General features: G+C 46.3%; 1 protein-coding gene across 1 annotated transcript in view; it reads right to left on the reverse strand.

The window, feature by feature from the left end:
- LOC147693352 (transient receptor potential cation channel subfamily M member 2-like) overlaps positions 1-20,587 on the reverse strand; it is a 3,804,886-nt gene that overhangs the window by 985,643 nt on the left and 2,798,656 nt on the right. Inside the window, exon 24 of the mRNA XM_086935946.1 lies at positions 1,405-1,486. Coding sequence (XP_086792072.1) covers positions 1,405-1,486 — 82 coding nt within the window. The remainder of the gene's footprint in view (positions 1-1,404; positions 1,487-20,587) is intronic.

The raw sequence follows: 20,587 nt of genomic DNA on the forward strand, positions 1-20,587 counted from the left end.
AACTGCTTTCTTTCTTTGTCCCACTCTGTTTGAGCCTCCTCAGCTTCGGTGAGACGGCGCTCCGCCATGTCTAGGCGCTCCGCATGTTTGTCCACACGCTCCGCCATTCGATCCATGCGGTAGGACAGAGCGTCTATCTTGGCGCCCACAGATGCAATGCTATCCTGAATGCCCTTCTCCATTGCAGCTAACATTTCTCGGAGCTCCGTGGATGCCGGGGCTGTCGCCGTGGCTCCCTTCGGCGATGTTTCCGGCGCCGCCACCTCCGACCCTTTTGACCGGCGCCGTTCAAAGGAGAGCTTCCCCTGGGCCGTGTCGTTCTTCCCCATCGCAGTCTCTAATGTGTAATAGTGCAGAGCAGGGGAGCCCCTCTACGGCAGCAGGCCGCGCATGCAACCCCAGGGTCTCCGTAAGTAAGCGAAGTACTGCCACCAGTCTCCGGGTGTCCGACGCGCCCAAGATGGTGTCTGCAATGGCGGACGAAGCCCTTCCTTTCACTTCAGCAAGTCTCGCACCCTCATAGCCCAGGAGGCAGTCAGGACCACAGTTCCTGCCCGGGTCAACCTCGCTACATCTTGACCAGGGGACGTCGGGATAGCGGTTCGCCGCTGCGGGGAATCAGATAGGCTATGGCACCAAGTTAACGGGCGCTCCACCTCATGACGCAGGAGTTCAGTGTTGCTTGCTTCCCCACGCCGCAGAGCCTCCAGGCCCTTCACTCATGGGGCGGTCGCCGACTAGGAAGGAGAAGACGCCTCGGTCAGTGACAAATCCAAACTGCGGGTCGGTCCGCGCTCAGCCCGACCACTTCCAGCGCTGAGGCCGCTGAGTGCTGAGGCCGCACGTCCGATGACGTCGCCCGGCCGCCTCTCCAGGATAGTGCGCGGCTGCCGGCCTAGTTCTCCACTGCCGCGCCGCCGGGGACTCGCCCGCAATCGGGTGCCAGCAGATGTTCGAGAGCCCGCTATGGCATGTTCGGCACAATTAAGGATAATTTAACAGGATTATTCCGGGGCTATGCGAGGAGCCGAAGGCTAGCTCCGCCCCCTGCTGACGGTGTAGTTCTTCTCCGGATCTGTGCTGGTTGGCACAGAAAGAAAAGAACTGACGTCAGTGCGTCTGAGTGGTGCCTATATTGGTGCAGTGGACGTAACTTCCGACTGACCAACGACACAGGCATCGCCGAACAACACCACCTACCAGGGCACAAGAGCACTGCTCCCGAAAAATCTTCCAGATCCATTTTGACGCCTGGGGAAATTCTACGGTAAGGAATCTGCAGCTACACGTCTCTATCAGATAAGCCTATTGGAAATATGGGCCTGATTATTTCAACTCAACCAACCCCAAAATCATCAAGTGATAACTATGAAATTAATATGAAAAACAACCAGGGCAAATTACCTGCTCTTCTTGCAGCATCAGCCTCTGTTCTATTGCTCTGACATTCTTTGCTAGTTCAGATAGTTGGGCAACTGCATCAACCCTAGAAAGAAAGAAGAGGGAATGAGTAACCAGAGCCCAAGGAGCTAACAACATCCCAACCCTAGAGAAAATGAAGAGGGCAAGAATATGCCCTGTCATAACCACAGTTCCAATCCTAAAGAGAAGAAGGAACATTCTTTGAAGATAGCAACGGCAACCAATACCATAAGCAGTTTGACAAATCTGTAGAAAAGGCGTACTACTCTTTCAACCTTACAGAGAAGGAAAAATTGAATGGTAAGCAATGTCATCCCCCTTCTGCAACCTAAAAAGGAAGAAAGAGGTTAAGCTAAAGCAATGTCATAACCACTCTTCCAACCAGAAAGGAAGAGAAGGGAGAAGGCTGGCTCAGTGTATGGTGCATGCTTATGTAAGTGTAGCACCCTGCACTAATCTAGACAACTCTTATGATGATTTTAGTGGTCTTAGACAATCATAGAAAGCTCTCTAAGTCATTACTGTGGAGAGCAGCCTAGTCCAGAAGGAGTGTAAAGCAGCTTGTTTTACCAGTACTTAATCTTACAGTATAGGTTAAATGAAAAAGAACCACACAGTGTAGGTATACAAAATATATATTTATTATTAACAATTAATATTACAACATATCATCTCCTACCTGGAGATATAAACACAATACACACATTAATTTGTCAATAAAATACGTAAGTAGCACATACCAAACCAGATTAAAAAATAGTGGATTGCAAACCACGACTCAAGTCAAGAGTGGACCCAGAAGGAATCCAATGAACCACACATGGTGAGTATCTAGGAACCCAACAGAAGTTGTGTGCAGTGTGGGAACCACGACTCAATTCAAGAAAATGTAGAAGAGCCGGGGACCCAAGGAACCACCCTAGGTGAGTATCTAGAAACCCCACAGAAGTAGTCTGCAGACTGGGAACACAACTGCGTGCTTAATCCTAATGTTACTCAATCGGTAAGTCGCAAATGCAATTTTAAAGAAGGGCACTTTCCACTGGACCCTCAAGAAACCCTGTGGAGGACGGATAGTTGGAGAGCCACCCCACCCGTGTATGCCCCAGGAATCAGGATAATTACACCTGAGAAACCGGGTGCATAGGTGCAAAGAGGCGTAGGAAACCGCCTTGGACCACAATGGAGAAATTCAGGAAGATGTAGCTGATGAAAAAGTTGAGAAGAGTCCGGTGGTTCCCAGAGGTGGATTCGTAGTGAGAGGTACCTGTAAGTAGAGGGGCTACCTGAACTAGTTTTTAATGGGAGTATGCAGGGAGGGCACCGAATGTGCCCTTCAAGCAGTGTCAGTGGCACTGGCAAGCGCCTACATCTTACCTCAATACACTAAGGACCCAATTAAGATGGCGTACGGAAAAGCCCTCAAACAGCCACGGTTTCGGGAAAAATCCCCCTGCATGACCCACGGCATTTCCGTCGGTCAAATTAAGATGCAATGAACGCAAAATCAGACCGCGGTAGACAGGGGAATCATCCTGAACAATAACTCCGGAACAACGAGTTCCGGAGTCACGAAAGCGGAACCACGACTTGCCCGAACAACGACTCAGCCTTCACCACGCATGTGCATGGTTATGGCTGGTTCGGTCTAGTGTTCAGGCAGGGCGGAGTTCAGGTTGCGTCATTGTTCAGGATGTTTCCCAGCCAGCACTACTTCCGTGTGTACCTCTCACATGAAGCGTCCTGCTTTGCCCGCATTTGAGCCCCACTGTGCCGTCCTAATTTCCGTCTATGTCACCCTCATCTGAGGACTATCATTGCATCTTAGTCCCAACCTGATGTCAGTGTCTAAAAGCAGTCAGTTAGGAGGAGCGTCGCTGAGGAACAGGTAAGAGAGGTTAATTTTCAGTGGGTGGGGGGTTTTGGGTTAGATTTTAGGGTTGGGGTTTAGTTATTAGGGTTTGAGGGTAATCATGTTTATTTTTAGAGTGGAGGAATTAGTTATTAGAGGGTGGGGTGTTTGGGGTTAATATACAGGGGTTGGGAGGCTTTGCGATTCGTTTGTAGGGGTTGGGGATAATTTATAGGGTGTGTGGGTGATCGTGTTTGATTTTAGGGTGTGGGAATTTTTTTTAAGGGGTGGGAGGATCAAGGTAAAAGATGGAAAGCATTTTATTTAACACGCATTCCTTTACCACGAAAAATCGTGATAAAGGAATGCGTGGTAAAAAAAATTGTGGTTTAGACGAGGTCGTGGTTGCGACCTCGTTTTTAGGGAAGTCGTGGTTAGGGAACTCGTTGTTAAGACATACAATCAGCAGACGGATGTCACAAAAGACCACCACGGATGGAAAAGCTGCAAATCCGACCACGGCGGACGGGGAAAACTGCGCTCCGCCCGTGGTATGACCGCACAGCACATTACGATGAGAATGCGGATTCGGCAAACCGAGCACTGCGTCCGACTGCAGTGCATGCACATAGGCCACATGAATTTCAGATGGAACCAACTTCACATCAATACCCGAAGTGTACCCAAGGTGTACTCCCTGTTGCCCTCAATCACAAAACACACGCCACAATGACACACCACAACTAGCTCCTGGTAAGGAAAGCCATGCGCTGCTTGAAAGCGATATCTGGAGGTCATCACTCATGTGGACACACCCACATACCACAGTGTAAAACCAAGCCCTTCTGGAACCAACATCCTTTGCACACCACAAGCTGAGACGGAGAGATAGGATATCATTGACTCAAACAGCACAACATCACACCCACCCAGCGCCACACAACAACACTCTCACCCACACACGTCACACACTGCACATATCTCCAACAAAACTTGCAACCTGCAGCCCTCATTCATTTGCACCTTGCCCCTCAAGAAAATGCCCAAATTCAGCGACTCAGAGTTGAAAATGAAGGCAGGCAAGATAATCAGGGTAAAACCACATTTGTTTGGGCACCTGGTCCAACACACCCCACTTGTGCGCAAGAATCAGATGTGGGCAAGGATCCACAGTAGTCAATGTCGTAGGGACCTCCCCCTAAGCACTATGAGTGACATCAGGAAGCGACCTCAAGGATGGGGTCAAGCATTGGGTCCAGAGGAACCACGCAGCGGCCCAGAGAACTGGTGGCAGCCCTCCCGTCTCATCACCAACCTTCACTGAATGGGAGGAGAAGGGGCCTGTCATAATGCATCCAGAGTGTCATTTGAATCGAGGGGTGACTGGAGGCTGTAAGTCCCAACAAAATGATCATATCACACTACAATGCACCGTTGTGCACAGCAAGTAAGCTCTAATCGCCCGCCCTCAAACTCATGTGGAATGCACGCTTACAATATGAATGGATCACGAGGACAGCATCTACTTAACACCTTGGCTGCTTGAGATCATCTTCTGCTGTGCTTGGCCATAATGTTAATGGGTGTGGTCATGACGAGCTGAGCTCGTCATGAGCACATGAGCACCGTGCCTCATGACGAGCTCAGCTCGTCATGAGCACGAAGGGGTTAATCAGCTCAACCTCACAGGTAGGTGGTCAGCGCATGCACCCTGGCCTCCCTCCCAAACAGCAAGGCTCACCCTCCCCACCCAGCAGCCATGTGGCAGCTAACTCCATTGACAGTGCCTCCCAACAGGTAGCTAGTCATCTTACTGGGGAGTGGTCATTGAAACCTGACAGCAAGACCACAACTCCCACAAGGCCCTCTGTCTCCCCTCACAAACAGCATGGAGCCAAATGACCCCCACATCCCGCACTTGGTAACCAACTCTGGAAACCCCCATAATTTTTCAGGCCGTGCACATACAGCTAATACCGTTGAGAGACCACATGATTCACAGTGTCACTGATGAAGTCACATGCAATTGCAAAGTTGAATACAAGAACGCGACCACATAAAGCTAATTTGCAAGTCCCATTGCCTCAAAGCAGAAAGACTCGGGTCAACATTACCCATGCATGAAAACTCTGTTAAACCTCACTAACCACAGGAGGTAAGCACAGAAAGCACAACACAAATCATGAAGTCGCAGCTTGGTAGTCAGATACACAACCAAAAGACACAAATGTCCAAGAATTAACTGAATTGGAGGAGCAACAAGTTAGCACCAGAGGACATGTCCTCCGAAATACAACATCGGTACACATGAAAATGGCCTTTTAGCCATGCCACATCGCTAATGAGCAATGTAGGTACCCAGCGCTTTAAGTGGGATGAAAAAACTGTGTGTCTCCTAAAGGGGCCTGGCAAATGTAATTAAGGACGTGGCCTAAAAACCTCAGATATAAATCTGGGCTTAGCATATTGGGCTACCCGACTAGCATTTTTCTGTCACTGCCATTGCACACAGATATATGATATTACAAGTAACCTGATACCTACTACAACTCCAGACTACTGATCTTGGCAATGTTTGTCAGTTGCATGAGATAAAGAAGCAGCAACTATGGCTTACATCTAACTTTGGAAAATCTCACACTTAAAGCTCTGTTGACACCACAACGATGTTGCTGCTCATGATTCTCCAAAGGAGTGAATTCCAGAGACAAAAAGAATCCTTAAAGGATTTCACTTCCCCACAACGCTCACCTGACATGACGTCATGCCGTAACGACAACACCAGTGAGAAGGGAGAAGTGTTACCATGTGCACATCGATGTGCCTGCTGTCAAAGCATTCTAGCTAAAAGAATGGACCGCATGGGGCAGTACACAAAACAGAGCAAGAAAGAGACCCGTACTGAGGCCCCCTTAAATAAATTATGGTGCCCAGCACCGGTGAGACCTGGCCCACTTAAAGCCCTGTATGTACCTCAACAGCATGTGCGACTGATGAGATACTGACATGAATGCCTAGTAATGCCAAGGTAAAAGTCATGTCATCTCAAATTAAATGTCCCAAACATGAACATCAAAGTTGTGTTGTGTGCAGAACACTCTGACAAAATGACCTTACTCCAAAAGGTGACTTGCAAGCAACAGCAGTCGACCATGCCATGGACGAGCCCTGCCAGCCCCCCTCCCCATAGACGGTGAGCCCTCAGATGCAGAATCCCTGGTCTGTTCAGGTGAGGAGGACCCATATGTCCCCTCCGGCGTGCCCAGGGCAGGCCATGCTCTGGCCCTCACTGACACCCCCACTCTTACCACAACTACCACAACATCTGCACCACCAACGCAGACCCCTGCAGCAACGACCTGTGTGTCAGGAACCTCCATCTTCACAGCTGCCTCCAACACTGTCCCTTTACCAGCAGTTGCGATTAACACCAGGCACACTGGGGATGCTGGAAATGGAAATAACAGTGCATTGACAGATTATGGAATAACCGCAAAGCACACCACTAGGCAACACTGTACAATATGTCTTCCAGATAACACCAGCCAACACCATCAACATGGACAGTAGGGGGACTGGAGCACACGACTACACCTCCCAACACAGTTCACCCCTTAGCATCCTGGCCAATGCAGTTCAGCAGAAATGCTTACTCGTGTCACCGTTGTCGTGTGTCAGCAAGGTTGGTGCAGCTCAGTGCTGTGATTCCCTAGACACATGTGTCATGTTATCATCCTTCATCATTAGAGGTGAGATACACTGCTATCGGTGTCTGCTGAGGAAGCTGCCACAATCCACTCGAGTTTCTGTACCTCTCTCTGCCCAAATCAGGTGAAATAACTTAGTCACATGACAAGTAAGCATCATGACTGAACTGCATTTATCAGACTGCCAAGGGGTCAACTGTGCTGGGAGGTGAAGCAGTGTGCTCCCATCCCCATAATAACATCAACATGGACATGACGGAAGTTGTCACAGATCACATAGTGCAGACCAATGAAATCCTTAGCAGTGTGCCCACAGGAGCCAGCATCACACCACATCCTGTCATGTGGATGATGGTGACATTGTTGCATTCACACACTCAAGTACTGTTGCACAGGGATTTTCATAAGACATGGGCGATTTATGCATGCATAACCACATGAATACCATTCCCTGACAGAATACCCACACCAAATCTATTTTCCAAATATACTTAGCTGTTCCTGCATCTGCACAACTGCTGCGTGCACAGGTCAGGCATCACGTATATAGGAACAGTTGCACAATGTTTCCTTTTTGTGGCAATGTTCTGCTAACTCCCCCATAAGTGATTGTGGACAGTCAATTGTGGCCTCACATTCTCATAGCGAAAGCATACTTCAATGAGTGTGCAGGCAAGTAGTCGCTCCCACATCAGCCCGGAGACCTTCGAATTCCAGGTGTCTTGACGATCCTGCACGATTCAGTTACTGCAGAACACAGCTCTCCCACTATTTTCGCAGTGAACCGACACACAAATTATTGATAGAGTCTGATACTGAAGGCTGTTGCACACTTTTTATCAGACTTGTGGACTCTGGCCTTGTCCCTTCCTTTCATGCTTTTCTGGGAGTACCACCAGGTGTCATTCCTCCAATTTCACACTGCATTTAGAGGTTTCAGATCATTACTGGCTGTACAGCTGAGCGCTGGTTCTGATATTGCTCTCACGCCATGTCTGACCGTCCTGGGGTCCAGGCTGTGCCAGCTCAGTTGCAACTGTACCGTGACCGCATGCAGCTTCTCTTTGGATGTGTCACATTGGCTCTGCTGGGCATCAGTTATAGGCTAACGTTCTGCTATGCCTATTTCACCTGCGTGCAACCTGTCTTTTCTTGCAGAAGATGTCTGTTTGACTGGGGCATGGATATCTGCCTTGCTGACCTGGATCATGAGCTGTGGGTGACTTCTTTGTTGATCCACGTGCAAGACTGCTTCTGTGAGACATGTTTATGGGATGCCTTCCAATGTGTCAGACAAGCTGACAGCTGCGCCTGTGCATTTGCACAATGGCTCCTGTGCAATGCCTACTCCGAACCTCTCCCAGGTTGTGATGGGACACTCCTTGCAACTTTGTGGTGTGAGGGGCACATTTGTTCCTTTATACTGCTGGATTGGCTGGTGGTCCTCTTCGCTGAAGATGAATTTGATCGTTTTTTGGAACTGATTGCCTTCAAAGCTGCCTGTGCCTTTTTGGATTCATAACTACTTAACAGCAAGAGTTCCTGTTACTGACTAATTCAATTATCGTTTCCCTTTCTTCACGACTCCTGACAAGAACTGTCATCCAGCTCCCTGACTTTAGCCCTGTCTGCATTGGCTAAGACTATGCTGAGCTCTGCGTTCTGTTTCGCTTACTACCAAATACCTGAGCTAGTGGAGGCTGTCATCTGACCGTTGTGGACATTGCCGTCTGGCATGAGTCTGGCTTTTGCCTTTATTCTGTCCCTGTATATCAATGCAGACCCTGTAAGACGGGTTAGTCTGTCCCAGTATTTTCACAAATCATTTTAGTTGCACTATTTTACTTCTTTCATAGCACTATGACATTGTGGAGTAATTTGCATTTTGTCTTACTTGGTCAGTACCCCCACTTCTTTTTTTAGGACTTGGACCTCCAAGTACCTTAGTATATGTCTGTTTCATGAGAGCTGTCTGCAGAGCTTGTTCTCTGTGCGGTCCTGGAGTACTGTCTGAACATTCTGTCCGTGGTCGGAGAACATTGTCCCTTGTCATTCTGTTCTGTTCTGTCTGGACCTAGCACCCTACCCAACAAAGTCTCACAGATGCAAGAGGACACAGATCCCCTTTGGATGACATGGGAATGCTAGATGCCCCACACTTAGAGAGTGATCCATGCAGTGATAAGAGCGACACTGCAAATGTAATCCAAATGTCACCATATATAGGCAGAGAAATGGGGTCTGTTGACTAAGACCAGGGACATCTGATAGAACTCCTTCCTGCAAGGGATGGGGGATATATTCCTGGGTCTACATCCAGAGGGATTAATGATGCGACATCTTGCTTCATGTTAAATGGATATATCACTGTGGTTACTGGTTAGGTACTCATGCATTCTCAACCTGTTGTGGCACATATGTTGCATGCTTTGACACTCTGAGTGAGTAGGAGAGCTAGTCAGGCAGTCTAGCAATTGTGTCCTGTGCATAGCGGTGCTTCTGGTTGCACAGTCCCTGCATGCCCAAGTTCACTGATCCTGCGCATAATCGAGTATGTGTGCAAAATCTCAGGAACAATTGTCAAAGTCTGTGACACAACAGCAAGGCACACAGACACAGGCAAGGTCGCTCATTGATAACTCACACTCAACAGAAGTAGTTGATGATGAGCTGTTGGTGCTGGTTGTCACAAACCGATGGGAAAATCCGTATTCAGCTTATGAACTAAAATATTCACGGTTTGCTTCAGAAGCCTGGGGATTGACAAACGCCTTGGTTGTAGGTATCTGGATATTACCGGCGGCGTTTCTGGTCGTAGCGAGTGAAGGCGGTCTTCTGTTCCAAACGTGCTTCAGTGATTTATGACAAGCAGCTAAATAGAATCTTCAGAAGTCCTCCAAACAACTGCCATTTAAGAACTTGATGCTAACGAATTGCACTATTAGGTGCTATTTCCAAAATATGAAGCCCCTTCTCTAACTGGTCATATTCCGTGAAGGCGACGCATTTTCGCCTTAAATACCAGATTAATCCATCCATCCTGCTTCAATTTAAAAAGTGGAATATACATCATCATCAGCTTTGCATAAGAAACAATCATTGGTCAGATTAGATTTCTGTCACCAATACCAACTGAATCCTTTAATCTTCCAAAGACCTGAATGAAATATATAAAAATTCGGTTCCTCAGGCTGTTCCTATCTAAAGTTGTCCTCTGTCTTGAGAAAGGCGCTGGCCGCCGAAACGCGTCGACACACAACTTGATACACCACTCCCCCATTTTTTCATTGTAAAAGGAACTGATTATGTGTTTTTTACTATGATTTATATTTCTGAAATATAATTTTAATGTGTCATTTGAGATATGTATTTTTAAATTGTTTTATTTAATAATAAATTTGTTCAGCACAAAAACGTATTTTTTTGGAAACTGTCCTTCTTAAGTCTCTTGTCCTGTTACCACTGTGTAGGCAATTTAAGACTTTCGCCTAGGCTGTTCTTTACATTGTGTATTTTTCCCTGACCTAGGGGTGCATGTTTCTATTCAGTTATACAGGGAACCCTTGTTTGATACAAGTTTTTACGTATGTAATTTCATCACTCTCCTTTCCTTGGACATACCATGTGTGTGAAGACTTGACTCACAGGTCACACTCTCTCATAACTTCACAGTGTAGTGAGCAGCTGGTAACTGTTCTAGTTGTTCTTTTGTACCAGCCACTCCCAGGGCCTGGCTTACCCCCCACAGCCATCCAGCACAGGTGTCACTGGACATGGGACCCTGCCAACAAACTGGGCTGAACACATGTACCCTGGGCCAGTTCTACTATACATGTACGGTGTCTGTGTGGTTACTTTATATGCATGGGTGCCTCCACAACATTATACATAAAGTGCAACAATCACTTTAGGCGAATGATTTCTAATGTGTGGCGACAATGCTAATGCAGAATGTGTTTGCATGAGCGTTAGCTAGCACCTGCAGCGATGACACGCATTGGCCCCAATTGAATGCTGCATGAGTGCGGTTGCAACTTCCATGACGCAGCGGTGTGGCACACACTATGCGAATGAGCCATCAGCCAATGGGAGCCTTCGGCGTGTACATTTTTTGATATTGCGGTGTGCGCGCTCGGCAACTGCGGTGCTCGGCATTGACCCCATTTGCCTTTAGGGGCACCGAGGGTCACTCATGGGGATTGTGTGGGCCTCGCACTTTGCATTTGGTAGGTTGCCACATTCATCATGGTGTTGCAACGCTTGCTGGGAGTTGTAGTTGTTCAGGGGTTGCATGGGTGGAAATGATACCTCTGCTGTTGAACGCAGTGGCGTCTTGTCTGCCGGAGGTGCATCAGGTAGAGCTGCGGGAAGGCCTGTAGTGCAGGATCCATGGTGGATCCGGTGGTTCTATGGGTACTGTCTCTGCTTTTCCTCTCTGTTGTTGTGATTCTGCCATCCGTGATGTGGTGGTTTTTACGCAGCGGTGGGAAGAGCTGTTTGCAACATTGTAATCTGGTTAGCAGACGGAACATGCTTCGCAAACCGGTCTTGCTCTGTTGGCTCCATCTACCACCCTTGCATACGCAAAAAAGCGTGTGGGGCCTGACAGATCGCGGCGGACGGAAAACGGCCTCTGTTGGACCATTGTAATTTGGTGGATGCAATGACCGCACCTGGAGCGGGAAAATGAACCTTTTCAGCCACCGCCACCAGCACGGAAGGGCTTCCCTTCGTCATCGTAACGAGACCCTAAGTCCTGTCTGGGAGGTGGTCACACCTCCCTGGGACAGGAAACCCATTGTCCTGTCTACCCTGCCCGGGCTGGGCTCAGCAGCAGACAGGTAGAATCGTGCCTCTGGTCGGCAGCAGCCATAGTTTGCTGTACAGGTCTAGAAGACTGGTACCAGGAGCACTGAGGGCTTCCACATGAGGGTAGGAGTCAACATGTTCGATACCAAACATGACAGGGTTTGCTAGAGCCAGTTTAGAGATAGCCATAGCTTAATGATGCATGGCCACCCTATGTATCTTAAGGGTGATGCACTTACAACCCGGGAGAATGGACTCTGAAGGTTGTAGGGGTGTCCTGCTCATGCAGCGGTACCCTCAAAATTAGAACCAAGCACTCTGCCTTTAGTATTGAAAGGTCTGCCTTAGGGCTGACTTATAGGTTTTAAGTGCAGTGACCTTAGATATAAGGAAACATATCTGTTGTATGTGGTGCTAGCAATGGCAGGCCTGTCGTCACAATTTAGGTGGTCTCTCATGAGTGGCATAATACATGCTCCAGCTCATGGGAGCCCCCTGGTGTACCTATGCCCTCGGTACCGCAGTACCCTATACTAGGGACTTTTTAGGCTACACCAGCAGCCAATCTGGAGTGTACCTAGGTACTCACCATGCCCACTTTAGTGAGGAAGCCCAGAGACTGGGGTCCTGATTAGCAGTACCCCAGTCAGACTAGTCAGAAAAACATAGCAACACCAGGCAGAAAGTGGGGTTAACCGTGCAGAAGGATGCTACCTTCCTACAGAAGGTAATGATAAGCAATCTCATAACCATTCCACCAACCATAAGGAAAGTGAAGTGTGGTAAGTTGTATGATCCTGTATCCTGTAAATAAAGTTGCATTGCTTTGTATTATGATGTATTCAGAATTCTGGGCTCTCTCTCGTCTAGATTATTGTTCTTGCCTATGTCATACATTGCCAGTCCTGTCATTGGAGTTGTCGTGGGTCACTTAACTCCTGAATAAACATAATTTTCATATTTTACTTGGACTTTTGCCTTTTACTTATTTGGACCATTCTACATTTATTGGCAATGATTTTTTCTTTGTCTAGTGAACCCACTGACCTTATATTTCATACCGGTTTACACGTTGGATTATTTTAAATTTTTGCTGGAATATTGGAGATTACGTGTGTTTTATACTTTATTCAAGTCAAAATTGGATATTGTGCCTATTCTATAAGAAGCCTTGGATTATTTTAAACTGTGCTTTGTTTGGAGAGACTGTACTATCGTCTTAATACTACGACGCACCATGTTTTGATTTAATCAATCTGCAGTTTAATACTACGACAGACCTTGTTTGGATTTTATGAACCTGCTGTTCACGTTGGGAATACATCAATCAGATTATTTATCTGGCACTTTAATGGCGTAATCTTATCGGCATCTTTACTTTAAACTGTAAGTTGTTACCTCCTCGTCAGTTTGTCGTCTCTGATGTTAACTCCCTGTATTCCCATGAATCCAGCTTCAGATTCCTTTGTGCAAGACCCTGCATTTAATCTTACTTCTATGTCAGGAAGCAGAGGTGAGGATTATGCTAGTCCTTTCTCCATTTTATTGGACAGCAAGTTAAAAGCACAGTGAAGAAAAACAACAACCATGAACTACCCTGCCCAACATGCCTAGCGGTAGTCATGGTAACACAATAGCCAATAGTAGTCCATGCAACAGCATAAAGGCATCCCACGCCGTAAGTCCTTCCTCTTTCTCCATTGCTGCAGCGTCAAGTTAAGTCCCCGTTTTTTCTTCACTTTAACTTGTGGCGTGGAAGTTTGGGTTTCTTCTTTGACAGCTTGCCTTTTGATAATTATTGTTGTTTCGAATGTTTTTCCTGCTTCGCAGGCTGTTAGCTAAATTGTTTAGCGACGCGGTAGGCTTTGAGCCCGAGCGTCTTGGTAGCGCGCGTGCGCGGTCTGTGGCGTCGTTATTCAGACGCTGCCCGGCTTTTCTCCACATCGCTCTTTGCGCGCTGGTGGTGATCACGCACTGAGGCTTGGCGCTTCATTTTAATTATTGCCTCGTTCCCCACACTGACGCTGCTTGTCTGTGGCAGGTTTAATTATTGTCTCAAGGTTTTGGGATGTGCACCGCCTTGTGTTGAATAGTACTTAATCCGTGCTCGAGGGTATCACTCCCCTCCAGGAGTGTAACTGATACTTCAAAGTGTAGCAGACCTATTGATCCATAGGTCTCTCACCCTTGGCACAGGTATTGGGGCTGAACAATATTCAGCAAAAAGGTTTACGTGGAATGATTTCACTATGAAATTCGTATATCATTGCATCAAAGTTCGATTTATTCATTTCATCTTGGTATGTGTTTAATCACATATTCCAAATGATATTTTCATATAGAGCATATTTATAGAATTCCAATACATTTCAGTGCCCCATGCACCTTCATTAGAAAATATCTGGAATGTACAAATAAACATTCTTAATACGGAATCCTCTATCAATCCCAGTGTATATTAACTTAGATCATTTACGTGCAGCCTCTTTTCATTGGTTAATTATTGTTTTAACTCCCAGATTTCCATGCTTAACTTTCATCTCTCTCAAGCGCGGGGTTCGTACTAAAACAGGTGATAATATTACGGTCTGTTTTATCCATTCTGCTTTGAAGAGTTCAATCTCCATAATCGCGCTTGGATTGTTGCCTAATGACTGGCCGCCTGTCGGCTTGCTAAGAGTCCTTTATTAAAGCTCTTTTTGTATTATTATTCTTACCTCGCGGGTGCTAATAGCGGGGCGTCTTTTCTCCTCACGTTGTTCGTTTGGTCTGTATTACAGAGCTGGTGTGAGACTGGTATTTACGCTGAGTGCGTTACGCGCATGGGCGGTGGGATCAACACTTTTTTTTCACAAGGCCTAACTTTATTAACAACCAAGTTCCTATCACTAGGTGTCTGACTGGGATGTTAGGATCAATCTACGCGTTCTATTGCCAGTATCCATGTAAACATATGGGATTTCCCCTCCTGTGCTAAGCCTTTTTTTGGCGATTTGGGGTAGTGCGCGCTTAGGCCCTTGTAACTTTTTGACCACATATGGTATCCATGCCAAATTTGCGTCCTTTTCTTCCAACATCATGTGGATTCTAAAGGCGCCCAGGGTTTGTGGATTCCCTTGAAGGGGTCCCAGAAATTAACCAAAATATAGTGTTTTTTTTGTTTTTTTCAGAAAAATTGGAAAAATGGGCTGCAAATGAAAGCCTCTGGGTTTTTCCCTGAAAAAGTTATCAAAAAAGGGTTTGTGGGGCTGAAATTTCCATTTTCTCAGCTTTTAGGGAATGACAGTCTTTTGTCAGAGAACCGACATTTTGCACACAGTTTTGGCATCTTTCTGGGACATAGCCTATTTTTGCTATTTTTAGAGCTTTCCACCTCCTTCCAGTTAATGGTAGAAATGAGTTTGAAAGCAATAATGGATCCTGGAAAGCTGTACATTTTCGAAAAGTAGAAAACATTCTAAATTCAGAAAGGGGTCATTTTTCTAAATCCATGAAGGGTTCTTTATAGAAATTAACAGTTAAATATTGGAATATTTGAAAATTTGTTGAAAAAAACAGACTTTTGTCTCAACGTTTTCACCTATAACTTTTTATAATTTTGACAGCTCTTGGAAAGCAATATACCATTACATTTGTTAGACCTACCTGGTTGTGGGGATATATAGGACTTGTAGTTTCACCAAGAACCCGACGAACCCAGATTCAAAAACTGAGCAGCAACTTGAAATGGTATTTTTTTATTTACTGGGTATAGAGCACTTTGTCTTGGAAAATGTATACATGGAAAAATCTGTATGAAAGACACCTATGTATTTCTGAATTAGGTACAAATTATAGAGCTCAGAAACAGTATATAATTGCACATTTTCAAACTTGGGAATACTCATACTAGCATGAGAATTATTGGTCATTTTTCAAAAATATTTTTTTTTTACACAATGTCGTTCATTGAAACGGAGAAATGCATGAAAGCTCATTTGGTAATAACAGTTGATTTACAAATTTAAATTACCCCAAATCTTCCCATAAAAACGGTACCTCATTTGTGTGGGTCGGGCTTGTGCCTGCAACAGGACACGGCGCAAAATGCAACGTGGTAACACCTAAATTTTGCAGTTACAAATTGACCCTTTTTTGGCAAAGTGCCTACCTGCAGTTTTTGCACCCTAGCTCTGCCGGCACCTAGGGAAACCTAGCAAACCTATACATCTTTTAACAGTAGACACCCAGGGGAATTCAGGATGGGGTGACTCGACTGCCTACCACCAGGTTTTGTTACCCAGAATCCCTTGCAAAGCTAAGAATTTGACAAAAAAAACACATTTTCCTCACATGTCTGTGGAGGAAAGTTCTGGAATCTGCGTGGATCACAAATTTCCACCCACCCAGTGTTCCCCCAGGTCTCCCGAAAAAAATGGTATCTCACTTGTGTGGGTAGGCATACTGGCTGCGACGCGAAACAGCGCAAAACGCAACGTGGTCGCACCTCAATTTCCCAGTGAAATCTTGCGCTCTTTGGAAAAAGAGATTACCTTTTTGTTTTTGAGCCCTAGCTCTGCCAGCACCCAGGGAAACCTAGCAAACATATACATTTTTGTAAAGTAGACACCCAGGGGAATTCAGGATGGGGTGACTCAACTGCCTACCACCAGGTTTTGTTACCCAGAATCCCTTGCAAAGCTAAGGATTTGACAAAAAAAACACATTTTCCTCACATTTCTGTGGAGGAAAGTTCTGGAATCTGCGTGGATCAACAAATTTTCACCCACCCAGTGTTCCCCCAGGTCTCCCGAAAAAAATGGTACCTCACTTGCGTGGGTAGGCATAGTGGCTGCGACACGAAACAGCGCAAAACGCAACGTGGTCGCACCTCAATTTCCCAGTGAAATCTTGCGCTCTTTGGACAAAGAGACTACCTTTTGTTTTTGAGCCCTAGCTCTGCCAGCACATAGGGAAACCTAGCAAACCTATACATTTTTGAAAAGTAGACACCCAGGGAAATTCAGGATGGGGTGACTCGACTGCCTACCACCAGGTTTTGTTACCCAGAATCCCTTGCAAAGCTAAGAATTTGACAAAAAAAACACATTTTCCTCACATGTCTGTGGAGGAAAGTTCTGGAATCTGCGTGGATCAACAAATTTCCACGCACCCAGTGTTTCCCCAGGTCTCCCGAAAAAAATGGTACCTCACTTGCGTGGGTAGGCATAGTGGCTGCGACACGAAACAGCGCAAAACGCAACGTGGTCACACCTCAATTTCCCAGTGAAATCTTGCGCTCTTTGGACGAAGAGACTACCTTTTTGTTTTTGAGCCCTAGCTGTGCCAGCACCTAAGGAAAACTAGCAAACCCATACATTTTTGAAAAGTAGACACCCAGGGGAAGTCAGGATGGGGTGACTCGACTGCCTACCACCAGGTTTTGTTACCCAGAATCCCTTGCAAAGCTAAGAATTTGACAAAAAAACACATTTTCCTTACATGTCTGTGAAGGAAAGATCTGGAATCTGCGTGGATCAACAAATTTCCACCCACCCAGTGTTCCCCCAGGTCTCCCGAAAAAAATGGTACCTCACTTGTGTGGGTAGGCATAGTGGCTGCGACACGAAACAGCGCAAAACACAACGTGGTCGCACCTCAATTTCCCAGTGAAATCTTGCGCTCTTTGGACAAAGAGACTACCTTTTTGTTTTTGAGCCCTAGCTCTGCCAGCACCTAGGGAAACCTAGCAAACCTATACATTTTTGAAAAGTAGACACCAAGGGGAATTCAGAATGGGGTGACTCAACTGCCTACCACCAGAAGGTTTTGTTACCCAGAATCCCTTGCAAAGATAGGAATTAGACGAAAAAACACATTTTCCTCACATTTCTGTGGAGGAAAGTTCTGGAATCTGCGTGGATAAACACATTTCTACCCACCCAGTGGTTCCCCAGGTCTCCCGAAAAAAATGGTACCTCACTTGCGTGGGTAGGCATAGTGGCTGCGACACGAAACAGAGCAAAACGCAACGTGGTCGCACCTCAATTTACCAGTGAAATCTTGCGTTCTTTGGACAAAGAGACTACCTTTTGTTTTTGAGCCCTAGCTCTGCCAGCACCTAGGGAAACCTAGCAAACCTATACATTTTTGAAAACTATATACCCAGGGGAATTCAGGATGGGGTGACTCGTCTGCCTACCCCCAGGTTTTGTTACCCAGAATCCCTTGCAAAGCTAAGATTTTGACAAAAAAAACACATTTTCCTGACATTTCTGTGGTGGAAAGTTATGGAGTCTGCGTGGATCAACAAATGTCCACCCACCCAACGTTCCCCGCGGTCTCCCGAAAAAAATGGCACCTCACTTGCGTGGGTAGGCATAGTGGCTGGGACATGAAACAGCGCAAAACGCAACATGGTTGCACCTCAATTTCCCAGTGAAATCTTGCACTTTTTGGACAAAAAGACTACCTTTTGTTTTTTGTGCCCTAGCTCTGCAAGCACCTAGGGAAACCTAGCAAACCTATACATTTTTGAAAACTAGACACCCAGGGAAATTCAGGATGGGGTGACTCTTCTGCCTACCCCCAGGTTTTGTTACCCAGAATCCCTTGCAAATCTAAGATTTTGACAAAAAAAACACATTTTCCTCACATTTCTGTGGTGGAAAGTTCTGGAATCTGCGTCGATCAACAAATTTCCACACATCCAGCGTTCCCCCAGGTCTCCCAAAAAAAATTGTACCTCACTTGCGTGGGTAGGCCTAGTGGCTGCGACATGAAACAGCGCAAAATGCAACATGGTTACACCTCAATTTCCCAGTGAAATCTTGCACTTTGTGGACAAAAAGATTACCTTTTGTTTTTGCGCCCTAGCTCTGCCAGCACCTAGGGAAACCTAGAAAACCTATACATTTTAGAAAACTAGACACCCAGGGAAATTTAGGATGGGGTGACTCGTCTGCCTACCCCCAGGTTTTGTTACCCAGAATCCCTTGCAAAGCTAAGATTTTGACAAAAAAAAAAACATTTTCCTGACATTTCTGTGGTGGAAAGTTCTGGAATCTGCGTGGATCAACAAATTTTCACCCACCCAGCGTCCCCCCAAGTCTCCCCCAAAAAATGGTACCTCACTTGCGTGCGTAGGCATAGTGGCTGCGACATGAAACAGCGCAAAACGCAACATGGTCGCACCTCAATTTCCCAGTGAAATCTTGCACTTTTTGGACAAAAAGACTACCTTTTGTTTTTGCGCCCTAGCTCTGCCAGCACCTAGGGAAACCTAGCAAACCTATACATTTTTGAAAAGTAGACACCCAGGGAAATTCAGGATGGGGTGACTCGACTGCCTACCACCAGGTTTTGTTACCCAGAATCCCTTGCAAAGCTAAGAATTTGACAAAAAAAACACATTTTCCTCACATGTCTGTGGAGGAAAGTTCTGGAATCTGCGTGGATCAACAAATTTCCACCCACCCAGTGTTTCCCCAGGTCTCCCAAAAAAAATGGTACCTCACTTGCGTGGGTAGGCATAGTGGCTGCGACACGAAACAGCGCAAAACGCAACGTGGTCACACCTCAATTTCCCAGTGAAATCTTGCGCTCTTTGGACAAAAAGACTACCTTTTGTTTTTGCGCCCTAGCTCTGCCAGCACCTAGGGAAACCTAGCAAACCTATACATTTTTGAAAAGTAGACACCCAGGAAAATTCAGGATGGGGTGACTCGACTGCCTACCACCAGGTTTTGTTACCCAGAATCCCTTGCAAAGCTAAGAATTTGACAAAAAAAACACATCTTCCTCACATGTCTGTGGAGGAAAGTTCTAATCTGCGTGGATCAACAAATTTCCACCCACCCAGTGTTTCCCCAGGTCTCCCAAAAAAAATAGTACCTCACTTGCGTGGGTAGGCATAGTGGCTGCGACACGAAACAGCGCAAAACGCAACGTGGTCACACCTCAATTTCCCAGTGAAATCTTGCGCTCTTTGGACAAAGAGATTACCTTTTTGATTTTGAGCCCTAGCTCTGCCAGCACCTAAGGTAAACTAGCAAACCCATACACCTACATTTTTGAAAAGTAGACACCCAGGGGAAGTCAGGATGGGGTGACTCGACTGCCTACCACCAGGTTTTGTTACCCAGAATCCCTTGCAAAGCTAAGAATTTGACAAAAAAACACATTTTCCTTACATGTCTGTGAAGGAAAGATCTGGAATCTGCATGGATCAACAAATTTCAACCCACCCAGTGTTCCCCCAGGTCTCCCGAAAAAAATGGTACCTCACTTGTGTGGGTAGGCATAGTGGCTGCGACACGAAACAGCGCAAAACACAACGTGGTCGCACCTCAATTTCCCAGTGAAATCTTGCGCTATTTGGACAAAGAGACTACCTTTTTGTTTTTGAGCCCTAGCTCTGCCAGCACCTAGGGAAACCTAGCAAACCTATACATTTTTGAAAAGTAGACACCCAGGGGAATTCAGGATGGGGTGACTCAACTGCCTACCACCAGGAGGTTTTGTTACCCAGAATCCCTTGCAAAGCTAGGAATTAGACAAAAAAACACATTTTCCTCACATTTCTGTGGAGGAAAGTTCTGGAATCTGCGTGGATCAACACATTTCTACCCACCCAGTGGTTCCCCAGGTCTCCCGAAAAAAATGGTACCTCACTTGCATAGGGTAGCCATAGTGGCTGCGACATAAAACAGCGCAAAACGCAACATGGTCGCACCTCAATTTCCCAGTGAAATCTTGCACTTTTTGGACAAAAAGACTACCTTTTGTTTTTGCGCCCTAGCTCTGCCAGCACCTAGGA

This window comes from Lissotriton vulgaris, chromosome 8 (genome assembly GCF_964263255.1).
Source record: "Lissotriton vulgaris chromosome 8, aLisVul1.2, whole genome shotgun sequence".
Classification (NCBI taxonomy): domain Eukaryota; kingdom Metazoa; phylum Chordata; class Amphibia; order Caudata; family Salamandridae; genus Lissotriton; species Lissotriton vulgaris.